Genomic DNA, 24,132 nt, shown 5'->3' with positions numbered 1-24,132 from the left:
ACATGACGTGCAGTAACTAAGCTATTGCATGTTGATGGTTTGACTGACCCTGTTCATGAACTGTAATTGAAATGTATGCTGCTGTCCGAGGTTTGAGCAGAACTTAGCATGTGCTCCTGTTAAAAGTAATGCAATTTAGAGGCAAGCGTAAATGTGCTTATACATTCGTGTACAAGAAACTTTCAATGATACACTATGGTGCAATTGCCTGAAAAGCCGCGTAGGGTCCCAGCTAAAATTAAATGTTAGCTAGAATTTAGAGATGGATTCCGAGGTTACTGAGCCTGAATATCACAGAAACTGTCAAAAGATAATAATCAAAAAGTAGGTACCATATCTAAAGGCTGATTAAACAATAATTAGTCATGAAAGTGGGAGTTTGGAACCACCAAAGCCGAAATGATCAAGCTGAATATACTGAAAAAAACATAAATGCCGTACTAAACGATCCGAAAAGATGATATTATAGGACCTCTTAATAAAGTCATTATTCTGAACGATATTGTTTCTTTACCTTTATAATATTTTAACTTATCTTCCAATCCAATACGCCACAATGCCAATAATAATAATATTTATATAACTTTTGTTTTTCTATTATGGCATAAGATAACAACAATTTCTGTCATATTTCCACGAAAACGTGATGTGGAAATTTTCTCCTAAGGACACAATGACTTGTGTACATGTTTCTAGCATATTTCTATCTAAACATCTGTAAAATATACATATCTTTAATTTATACAATGGATCGCTTGAAATATCTTTATCAGAAAGTCAAATGAATATTTCAATGCGTTGCAATATCACGAGTGAAAATTAAAAAAATTCTTTTGGAGTAATTTTTAAAGCAGAGTCGTAAAAGATGAAATTATCAACAAAGCCAATGTAACTGTCCTATAAACCGGTAAATTTGCAGCCGAACTGGTACACGTTCTATCACAACATTTACCTCCCTTGTCACCACCTCGTATCGCTTCAACCAGACCAGGAAATACTTCCAGCCAGAAATTAGCCTCTTTCGCATAAAGATGGCGTTTAGCAGATGCATCAGACATGGATTTATCGAGTACAAGATAATCTCCGGTATCCATACTGTACTCCGGCCAAGATGGGGACACCGCCTCAGGCCCGTTAGGATCGCTGCAATATTAACAGAAGAATAAAAACATGAATATTTATGTTTCTATAGCTATTTAACTACAAAAATAGCGACCAAGAGTATTTTGTGAAACACATTGCCACTATTGATTGCCTGTCCCAGTTGCAGTTTCGATATCCATGGCCTTGCCCTTTGACCTACTAGATCTAAAACACAATGTGACCACTAGAAATCATCATCCTATGAGATTTGTGGATTGTAGACAAAAGCATTCTTGAGGTCTTGACCTGAAACAGTTTTCATTCTGAACTTGCTATTTAATCCACCAACCCCTAAATTAGTTGAAGTTGTCTCTTTACCACAGACAATCTTCATACAAAATTAAAAGGCAGTAGGTCAGTTGATTCTAAAATTACTTAGTGGAAACCATATTCAATCTCGAGGTCACTGAGACCTTAACCTTTAACCTACTCACCAGTAAAACAATGAAGGTCATCTACTTACCACATACAATAATCATACGAAGATTGACAATTGTAGGCTAAATTTTTCTTTAGTTATTGAGCGGAAACTGTTTTCAGACTCGGTATCATTGACATTATGAACTTTACCTCTGACCAAAAATAGAGGTTATCTACACTGACCACTTTCAATCGCCCTATGACGTTTTATAAGACTAGTGTAGACGAAAGCTTTCTTTGGTTATTTAGGAGAAACATTTTCAGTCTCAATGGCACTATGACCTTTGACCTGCTAAATCCCCCTCCCCCAAATAGCATCATCATGGACAACAAGCAATTATTTTATGAAGTTTGACGACTGTAAGCCAAAGTGTTCTTCAGTTATTGTGCGAAAAACGTAAACAGCTTCAAGGTAACTTTTAACCTACTGTCCCTAACAGAAGATTGGGGGTCATCTACTGACAACACCAAATGATCCTTTGTAGTTTGATTGATGTGAAACAAATATTCTCTGGCTGATCGGAAACCAGTTAGTCTACCGACTGACCGACCGACAATGAGCAAAACAAAATACTCCCCCTTTTTTGATGAGGGTGTAAGATGATGAATAATAAACACAACGAAGGTGGGACATGATGCCAGCTGCTGCTGAGCCACAATAAATTAAGATACAGTCTTATATATAATCAAAACTGATTTTAACACAATATAACGTTGTTGTTTTTTTTTTTTTTTTTTTTTTTTTTTTTTTTTTTTTTTGTTTGTTTGTTTGTTTATGATAAGTTGGCCTTTTAAAGGTAGTTAATCGAATTTTGGCCCAGTGATACATTTTAAAAAATTTAACATCTGATTACACTTTTTATGTTCACCAAGTGCTTAACCAACGTATTTTCGCTTGGAAAACATACGTTATCAAGTGAATAATATGAAAATAAAATAAGCACTAATGTTTTGCATTTACAACTACACATTTCGCCAAAATGTTGTGTGTTTTTTAATATTATTACTCCCTTTTCCTATCTTTGTTGCAACTGGACACGTAAAACAAGAAATTAGTGAAACCGACAGAAATACTCAGCTGTTTGGATACTTTCATATTAAAGGTCGGTTATTACAAAATTTTATCCCAAAAAAAAAAGAAAAGTGAAAGATGTCATAAAGTGTTGCATAGATATGTTCGATCACATTTAAACAATCATACACGTTATCTGTTTGGTTATTGAACCAAAAAGTAAAATGTTATATTTTTATCGAAATTTTTGTTTTCTCATTTACTTATTTAAGTAATATACATACCCAGATTTGACGAAATTTGTCCAGTATCTCATCATTCTTTTCATGAGGTCTGTTTCCCAAGCATTTTCTGCACCAAATCCTCCCAAAATAAACCATAATTCATCTGCGTGATTTGCTCCTGGTACCCAGCTTGGTGTGGGTAAAAGTCGGGTGGATGGTTTTGGTGCGAAGTGATACATGAAGTTCCTGGAAGCAGACGACATTCTGTGAAGGCGGGCCATTTCCACTGCCGGTACTCCGTACGTCACATCAGTTCCCAATTTTACAATCTGTAAGCGAATTGAATTGTAGTCATCAGGATTCTTCCAGTTTGTGTATTGAGCCCCGACGACTTTCACAGTTTTATTTGCAAACGCTGTCTGATACAGAAGATTCATCAAAGCAGGCACGTGTTGTGTTCTCATTTGTTCAAGTGTTGGTTACATATTTTCAATTGTTGCTGGGTCCATCACGTACTGCAATACTGACGCTCCCTCATACGCATTAAAACCACTCAACATATCTAGTAAGCGGAAACATTCGACTTCATCTAAACGCCGACTTTCCGATAGCTTTGCAATATCACGAGGATTTATTTTAACAAAGTCTCCATCTACCTTTGGGCCAAAAATAACTCGTCCTGGATCTAGTCGTTTTAAAGCGTTTATATAATCATCTACACTTTTCTCCCTTAAACAGTGCATTAACTGATCAACCGTGTCGGTTTTACATCCTAGGCTGTCAGCTACGGTTAACACATTTTCAAATCCGCCCCTTTCCATGTTTAGAAAAGGTGCGGTCATGCTTCCACTTTGTGCAATAATTCTCTGGAACAGTCCCCGATTGACTGGGGCAAGCGCGTGTAGACCAACACTCATAGCACCCGATGACTCACCAGCAAGTGTTACTCTTTGATTGTCTCCACCGAAGTCTTTAATGTAATCATTGACCCATTTCAAAGCCAAATGTTGGTCCCATAGGCCGTAGTTGCCGAGCGCGTTATCATCACCAGTACTGAGGAAACCAAATACGCCGACCCTGTAGTTAATAGTGACAACAATTATGTTACCTGTTACAGAGAGGATAGAGAAATCATAATGACTTCCAGCTCCTTCTTGAAACCCACCTCCATATACCCAAACCATTACAGCGTGTCCGGATGGTTTATCAGCCCGTTGATCAGGTACATATACGTTAAGGTACAAGCAATCCTCGCTCTGTGTGTCGTTTAAAGTCACTAGAGTAGCAATTTGTGGACATATGGCGCCAGAGCTCTGTGCATAAAACGGCGAAGTCAGTGACGACAGGGGTTCTGGTTTACGAAATCTTCGATCACCAACTGGAGGTTTGGCAAAGGGAATGCCGAGGTATTCGTGCACAGTATGGTTGGATAATCCTAATGTTATATATTTTATTTTTCCAACAATTTCACCCAGACTGCTTGTAATTTTTGGATCCTGAGAACTCGCGAATAATAAGGAGGTAAAACATATCACGATGAAAAAATATATGTTTTCCATTTTCATATGATTAATCCGGTCACTGAAAATGAGTAATTGTATAGACCATAAGCGCATAAAATATATCAAATTGAAATATGTGATTAACTAACCGTGGCCATTTGTGAAGCGGGACGGAGTATAACTCCGCAAACTGACTGCTGTCACAAATGTAGGGATAACGTATATAAAATAACGTATATTATATTATATCTGTAGGATAGATGTAGGCCTAGTTGTTAACCAAGCCCGTTAAAATATCACACTTGCTGCTATGTGTTGATGTTATTCTAGCATAACGCTTGTGCCCGGCTTAAGTGAATGTTATGTTTCCTCTCAAACTTGTTTTATATAATTATACATTATTGTGCCGCTATACATCTTCTGCAAGGAATGCGTGTGTATGTATATAAATGCATTTTAATATACGCAAGTTTATTCCCTGTTAAAACTCCCCTTTGAAAACAACAATAACATATTATGCTCATTCATCCATTTTAACAAAATAGGAAAGTACTTTAGTGTATGTCAAGCTCATTTAATTTCCACGTATTTGATTTCAAGTCGATATTATCGGTTTGTAAACACATGAAATAAATGGTACATTCAGTTAAATCATCGTTTGAGAAACAGGTACGCATGGTCTTTATAGGTCGGTGGGCTAGGGGGTACCGAGCAGATGTAACTTGTAAAGTTCGTAAATAGTTGTTGACATCCTTGCAGTGGTGTGTCAAGTTTAAGTTCATGAATGAGAAATTTCTAATTTCCAGAGTTAAAATCTAATTAAGATCTTTTAAACACCATAAAATCTCCACTGAATTATGGCCATATGGGCACGGCTCCAGTTAATCTTTTAAATCGGGATACCGGGCAATACTTCAAAATCCCGTTTGGGCATCCCTTAGCAAAACAAATATATAAATCCACTAACAGTGTTCAGCAAATGATAAGCATGCCATCCAACACAAATTGTGGCAAACTCCAAAAGAAACTATACAAATCACACTGATGCTTTATGTGATAAGACTCTGGGAAACAGGGGCATTATCACCGGCATCGGTTTAAAACGATTCGCGGGCCGCCAATGGCCTCCTACTGAAGACTGGGGGATAAATCCACAAGCGAAAGTATAGGATACCACTGTCAATTATAGATTGGCTCCGGCGAATCTCCTTACTGAGAAAAAAATGGACGTGCCCAGCCTTAAATTGTGTGTCTAGAAGTTGTCTCCATTGCTAAAATAGTTTCTAATGCTGCTGCCAATTTGTTTAAAAATAAGTCATTGCCCATGGACGAAAAATGCACCCTGTCTGCATTAAACTGACATTGGAACTTGGTATTGATATCAGAGTGTAAAAAGTAATGTCCCCCGATTCAAGAACCCTCTTTGTCTCATATGAATTTATACGCTTAGGCGCGTTTTCCATTAGAAAATCTCGTCTGAACGTTGAAGAATTTGAGACCATATTACCTTAGAATTCGGAAAGACTGTATAGATTAATGTATGAGGCGGTCTATGTCATGCCGTATTGAGAACAAATCATATCTACCAATATCCTTACCGCCATGAAATTTGGATCATCTCTTGATTCTTCACTTGGGCGCATTTCATGCTAAAACCGCTGTAACCTTGCCACCATATTTCTGTGCTTTTCAACCAAAGATTCTGACCTTCGGGCCGTTCGCACGCAGCAAAGAATACATTATTATATATCATTAATATGTATTATGGATGAGCCAACCGCCCATATTACTGTTGGACCTGTCAATTGATATTAAAATATGGGTATAATATTATATACTAAACCAAGTTATTGTCACTAAACCAGAGTTACTAACGCTTTACTAGAATCTTAACGAATCAGAATCAAAACTCCGTGTACACAGGCAGTAATTAACTTATCAGCTTTGGCAGAAGTCGGATTGGACCTTGGACATAACTTTTATAGGCTGCGGATTTTCACCTTCCGACCTCTTTATTATGCTGTATTAAAACCCAGTACCGGCAACACTTTTCTGAAAACCGCAGAGAACTGGTGCCGAATGACTGGTTTGCCATCAAAATGAACGAGTAATGGTCAAGCCAATTTCGGTCGAACTGGTAAATACAACTGCATGTGTCTTATTGGGCAAATATCAATGCATTGCTTTTGCAATTGCAAAATTCCCCCCGCCCTTCTTGATTGGTCTTCGAATATCTCAACACCCTGTATTTTGTCCATATTAATATCATGTATACCTATTATACGGTGTACATAGCAGGCTTTCGTGACTGTTATCTGCCCGACCCTGAAGAAACCAAAACATGCTAACGTAACTACGACTCTTTAGCGTATTAATATGCTGAAATAGCTAACTATCATAACAAATGTGTTAAACTAAAAGATGTTAACACAATAAAACCCTATATTATTATCTAAACCACTGAACATTACAAGATTGACAAAACCAAAGCACTGGTAAAAACTAGAATATGCTGTTGTAGAAAAGCGTATGCCTGCCCGAAAGTATAGTCAAAGGGAAGAAGTCAGTAGGAGCAGGACCAAGTCAAAGTGACCTGGATTTTTTTTTGTTGGGTTTATCGTCGCACCGACACATTTATAGGTCATATGACGAGTTTCCAGCTTTAATGGTGGAGGAAGACCCCATGTCTCTCCATGCATTATTTCATAACAGGCGGGCACCTGGATAGAACCACCGACCTTCCGTAAGCCAGTTGGACTGCTTCCTCACATGAAGAATTCACTGCCCCGAGTAAGGCTAGAGCCACATCGGTGAGGGGAAAGGGATTCAAAGTCAGCGACCTTAACCACTTGGCCACGGAGGCCCTGGAAGCGATTGAAATGCAATAGCGATCATCTATATGTTAATGGATTTCAATGTTCAGGTCCCTGTGGTCTTGGTTGTTGAGGAGGGAGGGTTAGGAAGGAGACGTACTACTCAATAAGTCCAACCACCCTAGGAAGTGTCAAGGCTCTGGGTCAAGTAGTCCACAAGTTATAGATTGGAAGCAGTTTTCACCCTGTGAGCTTGACCTTTAACCTACAATTCTTTATATCAATAGGGGTCATCTACTCTGCATGCCCGAACATCCTATGAAGTTTAAAGTTACTGGGTCAAGTGATTCAAAAGTTTTGGTTCGGAAACTGTTTTCATGTTCCAACCGCTGTGAGCTTGACTCACGGCCTACTGACTCCAAAATCATTGGGGATCATCTGCTCAGCATGTCCAATAGTTCTTCATATGGTTCTGAACCAAGAGGTTCTCTAGTTATTGATCTGAAGTCATTTTCCATGTTCTGGTCCCTGTGAGCTTGACCTCTGACCCAGTAGCCTTAAAATCAAGAGGAATCATCTACTCAGCATATCCAATCATACTGTGAAGTTTCAAAGTTCTGGATCAAGGGGTTCTCAAGTAATGAATCAGTATTGGTTTTCTATGTTTTGGCCCCTGTGAGCTTGACCTATGAAACAGTGATCCCATGATCAATAGAGGTCATCTACTCTGCATGTCCAGTCATCCTAAAAAGGTTCAGCTTTCTGGGCCAAGTTGTTCTCAAGTTATTGATTGGACATGGTCTTCCATGTTCTTGCTCCTGTGACCTTTGACCCCATGAACAATAAGGGTCATCTACTCTGCATGTCCGATCATCCCAGTTAGTACCAACGTTCTGGGTCAGAGGGTTCTCAAGTTTTCCACATTCAGGCTCCTGTGACCCCTGACCGTTGATGGAATGACCCTAAAAACAATATGGGTATCTACTCCATAAGCCCTATCTTCTATGAACTATGAATATTCTGGGTCAAATAGCTCTAAAGTTATTGATCAGAAAAGGTTTATCATGTTTTGGCCCTGACCTCTTGACCTTTGATCTACTGACCATAATAGGGACCGTCTGCTCTGCAAGTACAATCATCCTATGAAGTTTCAACGTTCTTGGTCAAAGGAATCTAAAATTATGGATACGAAACGGTTTTCCATGCTCTGTCCCCTGTGACCTTAACCTTTTATCGAGTGACCCAAAGATCAATAGGAGTCATCTGCTAGGCATGTCCAATCATCCTAGTATTAAAATACAACTTTGTGGGTCAAGTGGTTCTCAAGTTTCCATGTTCAGGCCCTATGACCGTGACCTTGGATGAAGTTTGACGGACAGACGGATGGACAGGGCAAAACAATATGTCTCCTACAGTCATAAATATGAGTGTCTGTAGAAGAACTTTCTGTCAATTTACATGACCTTGACCTTTGAGCTACTGATCCCAAACATTAAAAGGGTCATCTGTCATTGATGTCTGCATGTAAAAGACTTCGTGTTCTTTGATTAATGAGTGCGAACTGAAATCAGCCTCCAAGATACTGTGACCTTGACCTTTGACCTACTAACCCTGACAAAACAGTTATCTACTGACCACATGTAATTTTTCTATGAAAATTTACAACTACATTGTATAAGCAAAAATACTGAGCTAATATTGTTTTCAGTCTTAAGTCTTGAGATTACTGTGTCCCTGACCTTTGACCAACTGACCCCCAAATCAACAGGTGTAATCTAATGACTACAGGAAATCATCATATAAAGCTAAATGGCTGTTGACAAAAGCAACTTCATTAATAATAGGAAAACGTTTAAAGTTTCTATATTTTCTGACAAGAATGTTTCTACTAAAATATGGGTCGTGAGGTAACGTGTGTGTGTTAAGGGTGTGTGTGGGGGGGATGTAAGTAGTTGGGGATGTAAGTAGTTGGTGGAATTGTCATATGACAATATCAAACAAGACAATTTTTTCTCTACATATCAAACAAGAAAACGTTTCCACTACATACATACGTGACCACATATCCCAGCAGCCGTTCTTTGACAAAACAAAGGCCGATTTGTGTGCAATTATTTTAAAATCTGCCAGTCATTTCATACAAGAAGATTTTTTTAGGTTTCCTTTATAAACATATAGTGAAAAGTGACCACAACTTCTGTCGGCCATGTTTTTTGACAAATCAAAATAATTTGAATAATCTTTGAAGTTCACACAAGGACCATTTGTGTGAAATTATTTTAAAATCAAGACAGCAGTTTCACAATAGAAGACTTTTAAAGTTTCCACTATATACATATAGGGAAAGTGACCACGTCCTCTGGTGGCCATGTTTTTTAATGAATCTGAATAATTTGAACACTCTTGGTAAAGGGTCATACAAGGACCATCTGGGTACAGTTATTTTAAAATCGGGTTAGCAGTTTCACACAAGAAGATTTTTATATTTTCCACTATGTACATACATGTATAGGGAAAAGTGACCACGACCCCCCTGTGGCCAAGCTTTTTGACACAGAATAATTTAATTAAACAATCTTGATAGGTTACATATTAAAGGACCATTTGTGTGAAATTATTTAAAAATAGGACAAGGGGTTTATGATAGATGTTGTTTGAAGACTTTTCCTATTGTTAGATCTGGTGGCCCCTATGGGGAGTATGTGCACCTTAGGGGAATCGTTTGAACAACTGGTAGAGGACCACCCTGGAGGAAGATCAAGGCCAAGTTTCATCAAAATCCATTCAGTGGCTTTGGAGAAGATGTCGTTTAAAGAAATTGTTGACAACAGACACATGCACATATGCATGCATGCACAACAGATGACAGACACAACATGACCACAATAGGTCACTATGAGCACTTTGTGCTCAGGCGAGCTGAAAATTGAATGGTAGCAATTTTGGTAGATTGTCTAATATTCTTTGAATGAAACAAGTCAAACAATGATGATTTTTTTGTCCTGAATGGGAATTAAGTTACTACATTTAGGAACAAGATTCGTATGAAAGTAGGGGGAAAAAATGATTTTGTGAACTGGAAGTTTCCCCAACTGTCCATATGAATTAAGTTTCATGACAAAATAATTTGTACTTTTAAAACTATTCAAGATCCCACTTTATGTGATGGACTGACAGATGAATGGGAGCAATCCATAAGTCACATTCAGAGAAACACCAGTTAGAAATATAATATACAACTCAAATTTAAAGGTCCTTTCCTTTCTCTTTGCATTAAAACTATTGGATTACAAGATGGCATAGTATTTGATCTTTAAATAAATGTGCTGTTTGTATATGCAGACCATACATAAAATATCAAAAAATTGAGGGTCAAACATTAATATTCTTTCTGTCAAGAAGAACTAACAGAAGTATATTATGTGTTTGTTCTATGACAATCAGATAAACAAGAGGGTCATTGAGTAACTGTGGAACCCATGGTGAAATATGGCTGGTTCAAGAAAGGAACCAAGATCTTATGGTGATATAAGTTGTGTGCAGTTTGGTTAAAATCAAATCACAAATGAAACTACTATCGTGCAGACAAGACCAAAATAGCAATTTCTTGCCCTTTCAGGAGCTGTTACTCTGGAACCCATGGTAAGATATGGCTGGTTCAATAATGGAACCAAGATCTTATGGTGATACAAGTTGTGCGCAAATCTGGTTAAAATCCAATTATAAATGATATTTATTTGGGTATTACGGCGCACCAACACAGTATAGGTTATATGGCGCCAAACAGGACTACAAATTTTGGTTCCACATCTCATTTACATCGAAATATAAACATTAGGTATGGAATCAAAATTTGCATACCTGCTGGAATCACAAGAGTTACTGCAAAACCAAATTATAAATGAAACTTCTATTGTGCAGACAAGACCAAATTAGTCAATTTCTGTCCCTTTCAGGGGCAGTAACTGTAGAACCCATAAAGGAATATGACTGGTTCAAGGAAGGAACCGAGATCTGATGGTAATACAAGTTGTGTGCAAGTTTGGTTTAAATCAAATCATAAATGAAACCACTATCATGCAGACAAGACCAAAATAGGCAATTTTTGCCCTTTCAGAGGCTGTAATTCTGGAACCCATGGTGGGATATGGCTGGTTCAAAAAAAGAACCGAGATCTTATGGTGATATAAGTTGTGTGCAAATCTAGTTAAAATCAAATCATAAATGAAACCACAATCATGCAGACAAAACAAACAGCCAATTGATTCAAGACAAGAACCAAGATCTTATGGTGATACAAGTTGTGTGCAAGTTTGGTTAAAATCAAATCATAAATGAAACCACTATCGTGAAGACAAGAAATTGTTGACAGACGCACGACAGACATCAAGTGGTCACAAAAGCAAACCTTGAACCTTTGGCTCAGGTGAGCTAAAAATGAACCATTTCAAATTTGAGTACCTGTTAAGTATAATTCTGATTTTTTTTTATTTTTGGCATTTCATATTCATTACATAATGACTACATTTTACATACTTTCACAATATTAATGTAAATTCTTAATCTTTCATAGATGACGTTCATTCCCTTAGAAAAGCCAGCACTTAATACACAATTCTCTCAATCATATGTATTCAAAACTGCTTTAATTCTCATAGGACTTCTTCCTATGATTATTAAAACATTACTGTTTACAAAACAATAAATATGATGATTTGTTTCTACAACAGGAAAAATGCAACACTATACTGATCACCAAAGTCGTGACACAGCAGTCAATGTTTTAATTTTTTCTACTCTCTTCAATCTTTCTTCATTCACAAAATTTGCCATACTTTTCTCCATTGTAAGAAGTATAAAGTTGATACTATCATTCTAGTAAATAGGACAAAACAGAAGCTGTTTCTTTTTCAGACTGTAGACATAGACTGTGGTTTTATGCTCTGAAAAACTACCACATATAATTTTAGATTTCAAATACATTTTAAGCTGAGAATTAAACCTACTGCTTTGAACATTTATGTTACATAGCAACATAATTACAAACATCACAACAACTTTCTATACTTTGCATCACTTAACACTGCTTAACCCTTATCATGCTGGACATGACTGATTCTGCCTTTGCGACCAGTGTAGATCATGATCAGCCTGCACATCCATGCAGTCTGATCATGATCTGCACTGTTCGCCATTCAGTCAGTATCTTTTTGGTAAGCACTCCTTTTAACAGTTAATGGTACTGTCCAAATTGAAAGATGGACAAGTTCATTATAGAAATTTAGCAGGGTAAGGTAAGCCTCAAGCATATTATCACTGAATTACCATCCAGAATGTATTTCATCCAAGAATCAGTAATGTTAAACATACTTTTCCTTAGTTTCTCTTTGCTCTTAAATTCCAGGAAACTACACATAGAAAAAATCAAGATGAAAACTGATTATCAATTAAATATTCCTCCACCAAAAACATGGTATAAAACAGTAACATGGCGTTTAAGGGGATCTACTATCAAATACGAGAATGTCTGATCATGTGACCGTCTGTCAGGGTAATATCTCTCTTCATCCTTTTCCTGAAAGAAAAATTCTAAAATTGTTACCATGTCTAACTCATATTATTATGAATACAAGCAAAAACTTCAGACTGCCAAAAAATTCCATTTGTTGTAGCGCTGTTTTTCAACACTACTTCAGTTATGTAACGGCTGGAAGTTAACCTAACCAGTGTGTCTGGATTCTGTACCGATACAAACTTGTTCTCCGCAAGTACATGTCAACTTCCCCACATGAATCCGCAGTGGATGACAAATAATTTCAGACATAATGTTTTTTATCAAATTGTTACAGAGATCAAACTCACGACCATGTGGTCTTTAACATCTGTGCTCTCCTTATTGAGCTATGGTGGTGCGCTAAGCAAATCTGAGCCACTGCCTCGGTTAAAATTTGTGTCTGGCTACGGTACTGCGTTTTTGTTGTTAAGCAGAGATATACAGCTTCAGAAGTGGAATTAAAGTAACATGAATGAAAGAAAATTTTACATCTGAATCACAGTTTGAGTAATTTCTATTTATGCCATTAAAGTTTGCAAAGAGATCTTCACACATTTAACATTCCAAAATGGAAGATATTATACTAAACTGGAAACAGTTCCATAAATCATTAATTACAGAAAATATGTATTAACTTACCATAGCAGAAATTTTGAACACACTGGATGTAATATTTAACTCTTTGGTTTCTGGATTTTTCTGAACACTGAAACATAAAACAATCAGAAACTGTTGCAGCGTCAGACTTACAGGTTAACTACAGGCCTTTTAATGGGTTTTTTTTTTAGATTAAATCAGCATTCACATCTCAGACATTTCCTGACATTAAACTGTATGTTTTATGATGTGAATAAACGTATGATAAAAGGAAACTCTGATTCAGCATAAACTCAAGGCAAATATCAAAACAAAACAACTGTCAAAGCAGGAATAAAATAAACATATATAAAATACATACATTTGCCTATTGTCCCTGGACAGATCTACTAAGATTTTACAACAACAACAAAAACAATGAAACAAATCTTCATCCATGAGATCTTAGTAATATATGCCACAATCACATTTATAGAATTCTAATGAGTTCTTATAATAAGAGTTGTCTGTAGGACAGCCGGCTCAACTATTCCATAACTTTATAGTCAAACAAGGGCCATAACTTGGCAAGACTTATGTAACTGGATTATTTCATTACAATTTATTACAATATGGATTTGTAAAATCTCCAATGAAATTGTTCTTAGTCAAATAAAGGCCATATCTGAATCCATTTCAAGCATGTCCAACTTGGTTATAAATAATCATTGACTGAGAGTATATCCTGTGAAGTTTCTGTTGTTCCTGAGACACAGATTGATTGTGGCTAGGAAAAACTTTAAGTTCAACAAGAGCTGTCTGAGGATAGCAATGCTCAACTATTCAACAGCCTTGTCAATTGAATGAATGTAAAAGTCAAATAAGGGGCATAATTTTGTAAAAATGCAAAACAGGGTTATGGAACCTGTACAGTGCATATCCGCTCATGACAGTGGACAAGTGTGTGAAGTTTCAATCAATTCCCATTAGTGGGTACTGAGATACCTGCTTACATACAAAAACTTTACAAAAAACTGCTAAGTTGAAAAAGGGGAATAATTTTGTAAAAATACAAAATAGAGTTATGAAACCTCAGCACTGCATGTCAAATCATGACAATGAACAAGTGTATTAAGTTTCAACCCATTCCCATAAGTGAGTACTGAGATACCAGATTACATACAAAAACTTAACCAAATCAGTCAAAAAAGGTGAATAATTTTGTAAAAAAAAGTAAAACAGAGTCCTTGAACCTGTGCAATGTAAGTCAGTTTATCACAGTAAATAAGTGTGTGAAGGGCAAGAGTTATGGCCCTTGTGTCATATGATGTGAGTGATGATGCTAAACAACTATTTTAAGTTTGAATCAAATCCACTTAGTAATAATTGAGATAAAGTGAAAGTGAACCAAAACTTTAACCTGAAATTCTAAGTAAAAAGGGGGGATAATTCATGAGAGACTGATGCCAGAGTTATGACCCTTGTGTCATATGATGTGGGACAACTATTTTAAGTTTGAAGTAAATCCATCAAGTAATAACAAAGATAAAGAGAAAGTGCATCAAAACTTTAATCAAAGTGCGGACGCGGAAGGATGCCGACGCCAGGTCGAGTAGGATAGCTCTCCATACTTCGTATAGTCAAGCTAAAAATTAATGTATGCTACTGAAATTCAAACCTAATGAGATCCTTATAGAGGTGTTTGGTGATGTTGAGATATGGTTCTATGGTGTCCTCATATTGACAGATCTGTCCTCCAAGGCTTATGTGTTTGAACAATCGGAATAAAAATTGTTCCTTTTCTGAATCACTGTATAGCTCATAGTGGTCTGACTCTTCACTCAGTAACATCTGAAGTTAATTTATACATGTCAGGTTTATTAGCAACATGTACAATATAAGCTATGCAAATGCAACAAATTCACCATCTTTTAACATGTTTTACTGAGAATGTTTGAAATATCATAGCAGATTTATTTAACTCCCTTTTCATGATAAAATCCTTCAAAGTGATTTAAATACAAAGGCAGCCTCTCAGTATGCCAAATACATTCTCTACCAGTACAGACACAGATTAATTTGACTAGAGATCTACAGCCAGAGCCAGAGAAAGCCCCTAGATCAGAGAGAGAGACAGACAGACAGAGAGAGATTTTGTCAGTAAACCAAAACCTTAACACAAATTAAAACAGTTGTGCAGCATTGCATATCTCCATACCATTCATTTTTACATTCCAAAGCTTATATTATCACATTCCTACACAAGTAAACTTTACAAACTTTTTTTTAAATGTCACATATCATAACCTATTTGATATTTTCACAACATTCGTGTCATGTCACTGCTGTATACCTAGTAGCAAAAGAGAAAGAGAGGGATTGAAATATCGTAAGTAAAATCAATAAATTATTATAAACTGTGAATCAGTCAACAGCATGGGCATAATATTTTGTGCTGTTGCACTGGGATATATGAATTTGTGCATTTTTTGTTTTAGAAAAAACTGATGATAATTTTGTACATTGCTTTAAAGAAATTTACCGGTAAAAAATCAAACTCTAAAAAAATTTAACACTGCAAGTATGACAGAATTTGTTATCATTAAAAAGATGTATTTGAATGATGCATTTCTTCCATTGTAAATTTCAATCATTTTTCTGTCTGTGAATATGGAAAAAAAACAAACTTGTACCTGTACTTTATTGGATTCATATGAAAATATCAATTAAAAACACAATAAATTTATTTGCAAATTTAAGTTAGTTTAAATATTCAAAATAAACTTCAAAGGTTTCGTGGGAAAGTATTTATAAGGGAGTTTATACAGATCAACACAGCAAATCTATTGTTCTAACATCTGCATTACTTTTTTGCAAAAAATTGAAAAAAAAAAAAAAATTCAGATAATTCTCCTAAAATAGCTGACCTTTTCCCAAGAAAACTGAGCTCTATTTTAGAAGGAACATTTAAAATTAACAAAACATTTCAAACTAAACGATTAATGGGTATAATTTCAATGAGATCACACAATTTACCAAAATTATAACCAAAGGGTTATCTCTTCTGATTTGTATATATTTTTGGACAAAAACAGGCTGAATGAATTAAGACAATATCTTCAAGACATACATGTGTATAACAACAGCTGTTTGTAAAATATGTACCCCCCATGACAACCTGTCACATTTTCAGTCTCAAGATCACTATGACCTTGACCTACTGACCCTAGCACAGAGGGGTCAGCTATTAACTACATGTAGTCATCCTATGAAGTTTGATAACTGTATGCTAAAATATTTTTCAATTATTGTTTGGAAACAAATTTCCACCCCCTTGACCTTTATGCAACCAACCTCAAAATCAAAATGGGTCATCTATCGGTCACAACCAATCTGCCCATCAAGTTTGAGGTTTTAGCCCAGAAGCGGTCTTTAGGTATCAACTGGAAACCTATGGGATTGAATGACAGTCCTATTACAATATGCTAGCCTCAATGTTTTTTTTTTTTTTTTTTTTTTTTTTGGGGGGTGGGGGTGGGGGAGGGGATGGGGAGAAGCATAAAAAAATTCCTCCTTTAATCACAGATATGTAGATTACATGTTATTCAGAAGATCTGAAAGAGTATTTTTATACTTACTTTTCTTAATTCATCAGAGATGGTGAAATCTTCATAAAATTCATCAAAACATTTCATTAGATACCCGGAGTCCCTTACAACTGCACCATATAATTTATCAAAGAATGACATAGATAAGATAGAACATGGTACAGACTCTACATCCACTGACTCGGCTTTGATACCTGCAATAAAGGTAAGGATCATAAATTGTTTATTTCAAATTTTCTATGCATCATGAGAATAGGGAATCAATTATTAAAAAGGAGAAGATTGTTTAAATACAAATTTCTAAATATCGTTACATTCAAATGTTACAATTTTACAGTGAATGCTACTACATGTATTTATGCATATAAAAAAAAGAACCAGATTATTGATTTATATCTGTTATCAAATAAAAGTAAATTTGGACACGTGACTGTAGCAACTTGTAACTGATAGGCCTACTACATGTAATTTCACAGAAAGGGCCTTCTGTAAATAAAATTTAAATATATACTTATTTGTACATAAATGCATACATCGAATATTCAGCACATATACATCAAATATTCACGCACATATGGAATGAATTGGAAAATACACTGATTCTACATTACCAGCTAAAACTGAACAAATTGGAAAATCCAATAGGACTTGAGTAACACAGACTCCACATAAACAATCTGATGCACAGCTAATGCAGTAAAAAAGTTTCAAGCAAATTTACCAAAACATCACGGTTAACAAGAGCTGTCTGTAAGACAGCCAAGCTCGACTATTCGAAATATTGTCCCAGAAGCAGGAAAATATTACCCAAAAAGGTTAAATATCAAAAGAATTTTAAGTTCAAAACGAGGCATAATTTGACCAAAATGCATATCAGTTATGCTACTTGCTGCTATCAACTAGTTTTATAACCCCGAAGGCACATGTGAAGTTTCAATTCAATATCTGCATTAGTTTTGGAGATAGAAACTCGCATGTAAAACTTTAACCAGAATTTTCAAAGTCTAAAAGGGGGCATAATTTGCCCAAAATACATGCTAGAGTTATGGGACTTGACCTAGTGAGGTTGGTTATTGATCTAGAAAAAAAAAAAGTTTCAAATCTATATGCCTTTTTGAAATTGCTGTATGTACTTGCACGCAAAACTTTAACCAGGATTTTCTAAGTCCAAAAAGGGGAATAATTTGCTCAAAATACATGTAAGAGTTATGGGACTTGATCCAGTGAGGTTAGTAATTGATCTAGAAAAAGAAAAAATAAGTTTAAAATCTATATGCCTTTTAGTAACAGCTGTATGTACTTGCACGCAAAACTTTAACCAGAATTTGCTAAGTCCAAAAGGGGGCATAATTTGGCCAAAATGAAGGTCAGAGTTATGGGACTTGCTGCTATCAACTAGTTTTATAACCCCGAAGACACATGTGAAGTTTCAAATCAATATCTGCGTTTAGTTTTGGAGATAGTAACTTGCATGTAAAACTTTAACCAAAATTTTCTAAGTCCAAAAGGGGGCATAACTTGCTCAAAATACATGTCAGAGTTATGGGACTTGACCCAGTTAGGTTGGTAATTAATCTAGAAAAAGAAAAAATAAGTTTCAAATCTATATGCCTTTTAGAAATAGCTGTATGTACTTGCACGCAAAACTTTAACCAGAATTTTCTAAGTCCAAAAGGGGGCATAATTTGGCCAAAATGAAGGTCAGAGTTATGGGACTTGCTGCTATCAACTAGTTTTATAACCCCGAAGACACATGTGAAGTTTCAAATCAATATCTGCATTAGTTTTGGAGATAGTAACTTGCATGTAAAACTTTAACCAAAATTTTCTAAGTCCAAAAGGGGGCATAATTTGCTCAAAATACATGTCAGAGTTATGGGACTTGACCCAGTGAGGTTGGTAATTAATCTAGAAAAAGAAAAAATAAGTTTCAAATCTATATGCCTTTTAGAAATAGCTGTATGTACTTGCACGCAAAACTTTAACCAGAATTTTCTAAGTCCAAAAGGGGGCATAATTTGGCCAAAATGAAGGTCAGAGTAATGGGACTTGTTGCTATCAACTAGTTTTATAACCCCGAAGACACATGTGAAGTTTCAAATCAATATCTGCATTAGTTTTGGAGATAGTAACTTGCATGTAAAACTTTAACCAAAAGTTTCTAAGTCCAAAAGGGGGCATAATTTGCTCAAAATACATGTCAGAGTTATGGGACTTGACCCAGAGAGGTTGGTAATTGACCTAGAAAAAGAAAAAATAAGTTTCAAAGCTATATGCCTTTAATTGATGGCTGTATGTACTTGCATGCAAAAACTTAACCAAAGGTGTGACGCCAACGCCGACACCGACGCCAGGGTGAGTAGAATAGCTAGACTATTCTTCGAATAGTCGAGCTAAAAATAAGTTTGATTGAACCTCTATAAAGCACACATACCTACTGGGGCCATACTTCCTTTCCCGCTTGAGACGTTTAATGTTGATACCACATTAGGATCCCTCATCAAGTCCTAAACAATAAGAAACTGTGTTACAGACAATTTTTACAATTAACAAGTAACTTTACAATTTTAGTGTTGAAGGGACATGCCTCCTGATGAACTTCAAAATTTCAAGTTTTTACTCCGATGTCAGATATCTAAACAATGAATGAGTATTGTTTAAGTCTATATTTTAACATGTAGGATGTAAAATATATCATACAAACTCCATTTTCATAAATTTTTAATAGAGAGACTAAAGCTCTTTTTTTTTTTTTTTTTACATATTTCATTGTTTAAAAACACAAAAACTTCCTTTAAACATCCAGAATAACTTCAAAAATTCTCTGTAATGTAATTATTAATAAAGCGATTTCTAAATTTTAAAAACTCTAATATAAATCATTTGAAAAAATGAGTCATGTTATTACATGTATGTAATCTGACATTAATAAAAGTATTTGTTAAAAGCTGCTATAAAGCTGTTTGTAAAACACGCGTGTCCCCACCTCCCATGAAGGCCTATCCCCTTTTCAGTCCCGACATCATTATGACCTTGCCCCTTGACCTACTGACACCCAATGTAGTAAATGGTCATCTACTGACTACGGAAAATAACCCTATGAGGTTTGTAGACTGTAAGCCAAAGTGTTCTTTAGTTATTGAGCTGAATCTGTTTCCAGTGTCAAAGTAACTGTGACCTTGACCTTTGATCTACTGACCCCCAAAACAATTAGAAGTCATCCACTGACACTAAGAAATCATCCTATGAAGTTTGAAGACATTAGACAAAAGGTTTTCAGTCACAAAGTCACTGTAACCTTGAACTTTAACCTATGATCCCTAAAACCAGTAGTGAACACAGTCAATCATCCTATGAATTTTGTAGATTGTAGGCCAAAGCATTCTTTAGATTTGTGACCTTGACTTTGACCAACTGACACACAAAACAATAGAAATCATTTACTGACCACAGACAATCATCTTACAGAGTTGAACATTGTGAGACCAGGCAATTCCTAGTTATTGATCGGAAACCAAATAGTCTTCCAACTGACAATGAGTAAAACAATATAACCCCAACTGTTTGAAGGAATGGGGGGTTTGAGGGGGGATAAGAGTGTGCCTTTTCTTGGAAATCAATCATACAACAGACAAATATATACTTATTTACATTTGTCACCTTCTATGTGTTTTATGGTTGTACCTATTGATCAGAAACTGAAATATACTTAATATCAAGAAACATAAATATATTCTTGTAAGAATCAAAAGGTTTCATCTCTTACCAGGACAAATTCATCTTTCTGATACTGTTGAAATGGTTGGTCAAATGTATACATCTGAGCTGAGATGTTGCCCTCCATAGACCTAGAAAGAAACTTAAACTAATCAAATCAATATATTAAAAGGTTTAATTTTTACGACAGATGCCTGCAATTCTAAAACTCTAAAAACATTGTCATATACTTCCTATTCACTCTAGAAGTCTACTCAACAGTCGTGTTTTAGAACAGGAACATGTCCCTGCTGTTGTTTTGTAGCACAGGCGTTTGTGGGTGTCTGAAGTATAAAACTCTTTTAATACATATGCATCAGATCATGTTTAAAGAAAGTATCTGTCCTGAAAACATATTACAACGCTGTAGTAATATCTTTTATATTAATTACTAATAATATGAAAATGTTTTTCATGTTTCAGAATTACAGATATCAGTAAAAATATTTGTCTGGTAGCCCAACAATTTTTGTATATCTGGAAACATAATTACTTCAGTTCCAGTTAAGATAACATTTAGTACATAATTATGTAAGCAATACCACTTAAAAACCCAAGATAATGTGTTTTGCAGTCATTTTCTTTTGCGTAACGTATCTATGGAAAACACTATTTTACTGACAGCATCATTTTTCACCTATTTTAGTTTTTACATATTTCCCATCTAATGGACCTTGCCACCATACTTTAAATTGGCAATAAATCATTCTCAGCAACTTTTATTGGACAAGTCTGTATATAAAATGCAACTCATAGTAACTGGATATGGAAATAAGATATCACCTATCAAAAACAGTTTGAATTATGCAAATTAGATACAGCTGTAAAATGAAAAAAAAATACTGCTGTAAATATGACTAAAGTTACAGCTGTTATTCAACATAATAATTATAAGAACTGTAATGGTATGCTGTTGTGGGTTGATAACAAAAGGTGCATGCTAAAAATGATCAAATAATCAGTACTATTGGGATCTGATAACCAGAGAAAAACTTCAGAAAAGCTTAACTGAATTTTACATATGTATACAGTATGTTTAGCCGTATAGTCCGACAAAATTGACAGGATCCTAGGAAATATTGAGATAATTTTTTCATACGTGTCAAACACTTGAAAGACCAAAATAGTGGAAGCATTTTCCAATAAAATATTCATCACTACCGATGCTTTACATGCTATAGGTTTAAAAGCCGATTATGTCACGATTTGGCCATAAATTCAAATAAAACTTACATGTATCGAAAGGTGATTCAATTCCTCATTGATTTATGTAAATTTTACATAGATATTATAGCACTAGGCATGCTGGTGTCACTGCTATCACTATATGGGTTGCTAGTCAACTTAAGTGTTGAAATATGTATTGAAGATTGAACTGAAATATTATAATTTATATTGCCCTGTATTGACCACTATTGCCCAGTAAAACATGGGTTTTCCCAGTATTACCCACTGGGCTGGGCAATATATGCTTAAAACCCAAGTTTTTGCCAACACTGATGTAAAATTATCTAATATTATCCAAAATTACGAATTTTCTGGTGATTTAAACCGAAGTATGTACTGTACATGATTAACGTTTACTATATGTCTACACGCCTATATGCGCAAGCGATAAAACCAATAACTTTACACGAATGTGTACTGTGATTTATCCTCCATTATTTTGGTCCTTCCAAGTTTTGACGTTCAGATTGCCCCATCACAAATATAAAACAATCTGAACATTGCATTATTTTGACTATTTAGCCTACTGGTTTCGAAGCAGTTTCCGTCGGCTAGTAGTATCCGTCAACGCGTTATTTTACGTTTCGTGACGTTCTTCACAATGAAGTCGAGATTGTTTCCATAACGCTACCCTGCAATCCAGAGCTCTGTGAAATTTCATCAACAAAGGGTAAAAACTTTCCAAGAAAACTCGAATTGTTCATTCCATAATTGTTTTGTTTACATTCCGCACATAGGGGAATTCACGTGCAACCAATGCGCATGCGCAAAGAATAACTCCATAATCCCCAATTAAGTTGGAAGTTCCTCCATTTGGCAGTCGAAACCAGATGATTTACCAAAAATACAAAATAAAGATAAAAATGAGTCATTTTTGTGCATCGGTAGAACATCGGCTTCACAAGCATGAGATCGCGAGTTCGAGTCTCAGGTTTTGCTTTTTTTTTACCTCCTATTTTCAACAAGCCTAATTTAACACATGAACCTTCAAATTTCTTAAAATTGTATTAATTAATTTCACCAGAAAGATTAAAAAAACACGGATGGTGCTTTTCTAGTCGTATTCACTGTAAAAATGACATAAATATTAAAACAAAAATTGATGACGGGAACTGCTTCTGTAGTCAACCAATTCAGCTCAATTTATTCACCCCTTTTGGAGCCCCTCTGTGTGTTATCACGTGCGCTAGACACTATTGATATTCATGTTTTCTTAAAGCAGAAGAGCTAAGGTGTTCTCTTTGGGAGCATTTAACGGAACTGAAACGTTCAAGAAAAAAGATATTTTAAAAATCTTCATTTTATGACGGAAACTGCTTCGAAACAGTACAGATAACAAAATAATCCGCATAACTTTCCTTGCTTGATTGTCGAGTGAAAAAATGAAAATAATAAGCAGCATGATGGTCGTGCCAATAACAAAAATAATCTTTACGAGGGTCAAGCGGATAAAGAAAATTATCAGCATGTCTGTCGTGCAGATCTATGCCAGTGCCGATAGCCTCAGCCAACCAAATTATTCTTTTTCAACCGGAATACTCAGCATATCCCACAGCTGTACCAAACTGTGCATAACCTAAACGAATTCAAACAGGCGAAATCGGTGTAAATAATTCAACTCTATCAATCTTGAATCTAGAACATTCCATTTCCAACATGATATTCGCTTTGTTAGAAATTCATAGTTTTATAAAGGTCTAGTATACTTCTTTGTTATCTGAGAAGTGGACACCCTTTGCGAAAATACAATGTACCATTTTTTAAACAGTTCTTTGTTGTCTTTATCTTCTAATGTTGGGAATTTCTTTCCCTCCGAAATGTGAAATGTGAATTTTGGTTGTCTGTCCTCCATGTTGTAAACAATTTCGGAATAATTCGGCTTTATTCAAACGACGCATTATCTCGGATTTAAGGCCCGTCTATTGGATAGAGACCACCAATTGTTTTCCCATAGACTAACATTATAACATTATGCCGGGTACGGCCTTCCATACATCGAAACATATTTATCTAATTACATGTCTTTTCAAGAACTATCTTAGTTCTACAAAAATATCGGACGAAAAACATTTGAATAGTGATACTTTATTTAAGTAATTTTCGTGTAAATAAGATGACCCCTGTTTACATCGTTGGCACGGCGGGAGAAATTCATTTGATAAAACTTATTTCAATTCACATAAAATGTAGCGAGTTTTGTCAAAATGTATAATAAAATGCTGTAAATTCAGTGAAAAATCTCAATTTTAAAAAAATCACTTCTTTGGTTTGTTTACATGACTGACCAATCAGAACGC

The 24,132-nt window shown here is 35.5% G+C and overlaps 2 protein-coding genes across 2 annotated transcripts; both read right to left on the bottom strand.

Moving 5' to 3' along the window:
* Positions 1-2,865: 2,865 nt before the first annotated feature.
* Positions 2,866-4,440, bottom strand: LOC123555417 (neuroligin-4, X-linked-like). The gene has a single exon (XM_053549022.1). The coding sequence runs from the start codon at positions 4,413-4,415 to the stop codon at positions 3,279-3,281; it is 1,137 nt and encodes a 378-aa protein (XP_053404997.1). The 5' UTR covers positions 4,416-4,440; the 3' UTR covers positions 2,866-3,278.
* Positions 4,441-11,566: 7,126 nt separating this feature from the next.
* Positions 11,567-23,724, bottom strand: LOC123554218 (cilia- and flagella-associated protein 300-like). Its single transcript, XM_053548309.1, has 7 exons — positions 23,590-23,724; positions 20,619-20,700; positions 19,287-19,359; positions 16,883-17,046; positions 14,923-15,095; positions 13,308-13,374; positions 11,567-12,689 (listed from the first exon to the last, which is right to left on the bottom strand). The coding sequence occupies exons 1-7, from the start codon at positions 23,685-23,687 to the stop codon at positions 12,558-12,560; spliced, it is 789 nt and encodes a 262-aa protein (XP_053404284.1). The 5' UTR covers positions 23,688-23,724; the 3' UTR covers positions 11,567-12,557.
* Between the last annotated feature and the right edge of the window lie 408 nt (positions 23,725-24,132).

Source organism: Mercenaria mercenaria, chromosome 7, assembly GCF_021730395.1.
Source record: "Mercenaria mercenaria strain notata chromosome 7, MADL_Memer_1, whole genome shotgun sequence".
NCBI lineage: Eukaryota > Metazoa > Mollusca > Bivalvia > Venerida > Veneridae > Mercenaria > Mercenaria mercenaria.
The sequence above is the reverse complement of the archived record's forward strand: the minus strand, read 5'-3'. Positions and strand labels throughout refer to the sequence as shown.

Excerpts from the sequence above, each read along its gene's own strand:
- LOC123555417 (XM_053549022.1), bottom strand. The coding sequence starts at position 4,415 with ATGCGCTTATGGTCTATACAATTACTCATTTTCAGTGACCGGATTAAT.
- LOC123554218 (XM_053548309.1), bottom strand. The coding sequence starts at position 23,687 with ATGGAGGACAGACAACCAAAATTCACATTTCACATTTCGGAGGGAAAG. Across the intron at positions 17,047-19,286 it reads AGGAAGTATGGCCCCAGTAG|GTATCAAAGCCGAGTCAGTG; the intron begins GTATGTGTGCTT and ends CCTTTATTGCAG. Across the intron at positions 13,375-14,922 it reads CTCTATAAGGATCTCATTAG|TGTTCAGAAAAATCCAGAAA; the intron begins GTTTGAATTTCA and ends TTTATGTTTCAG.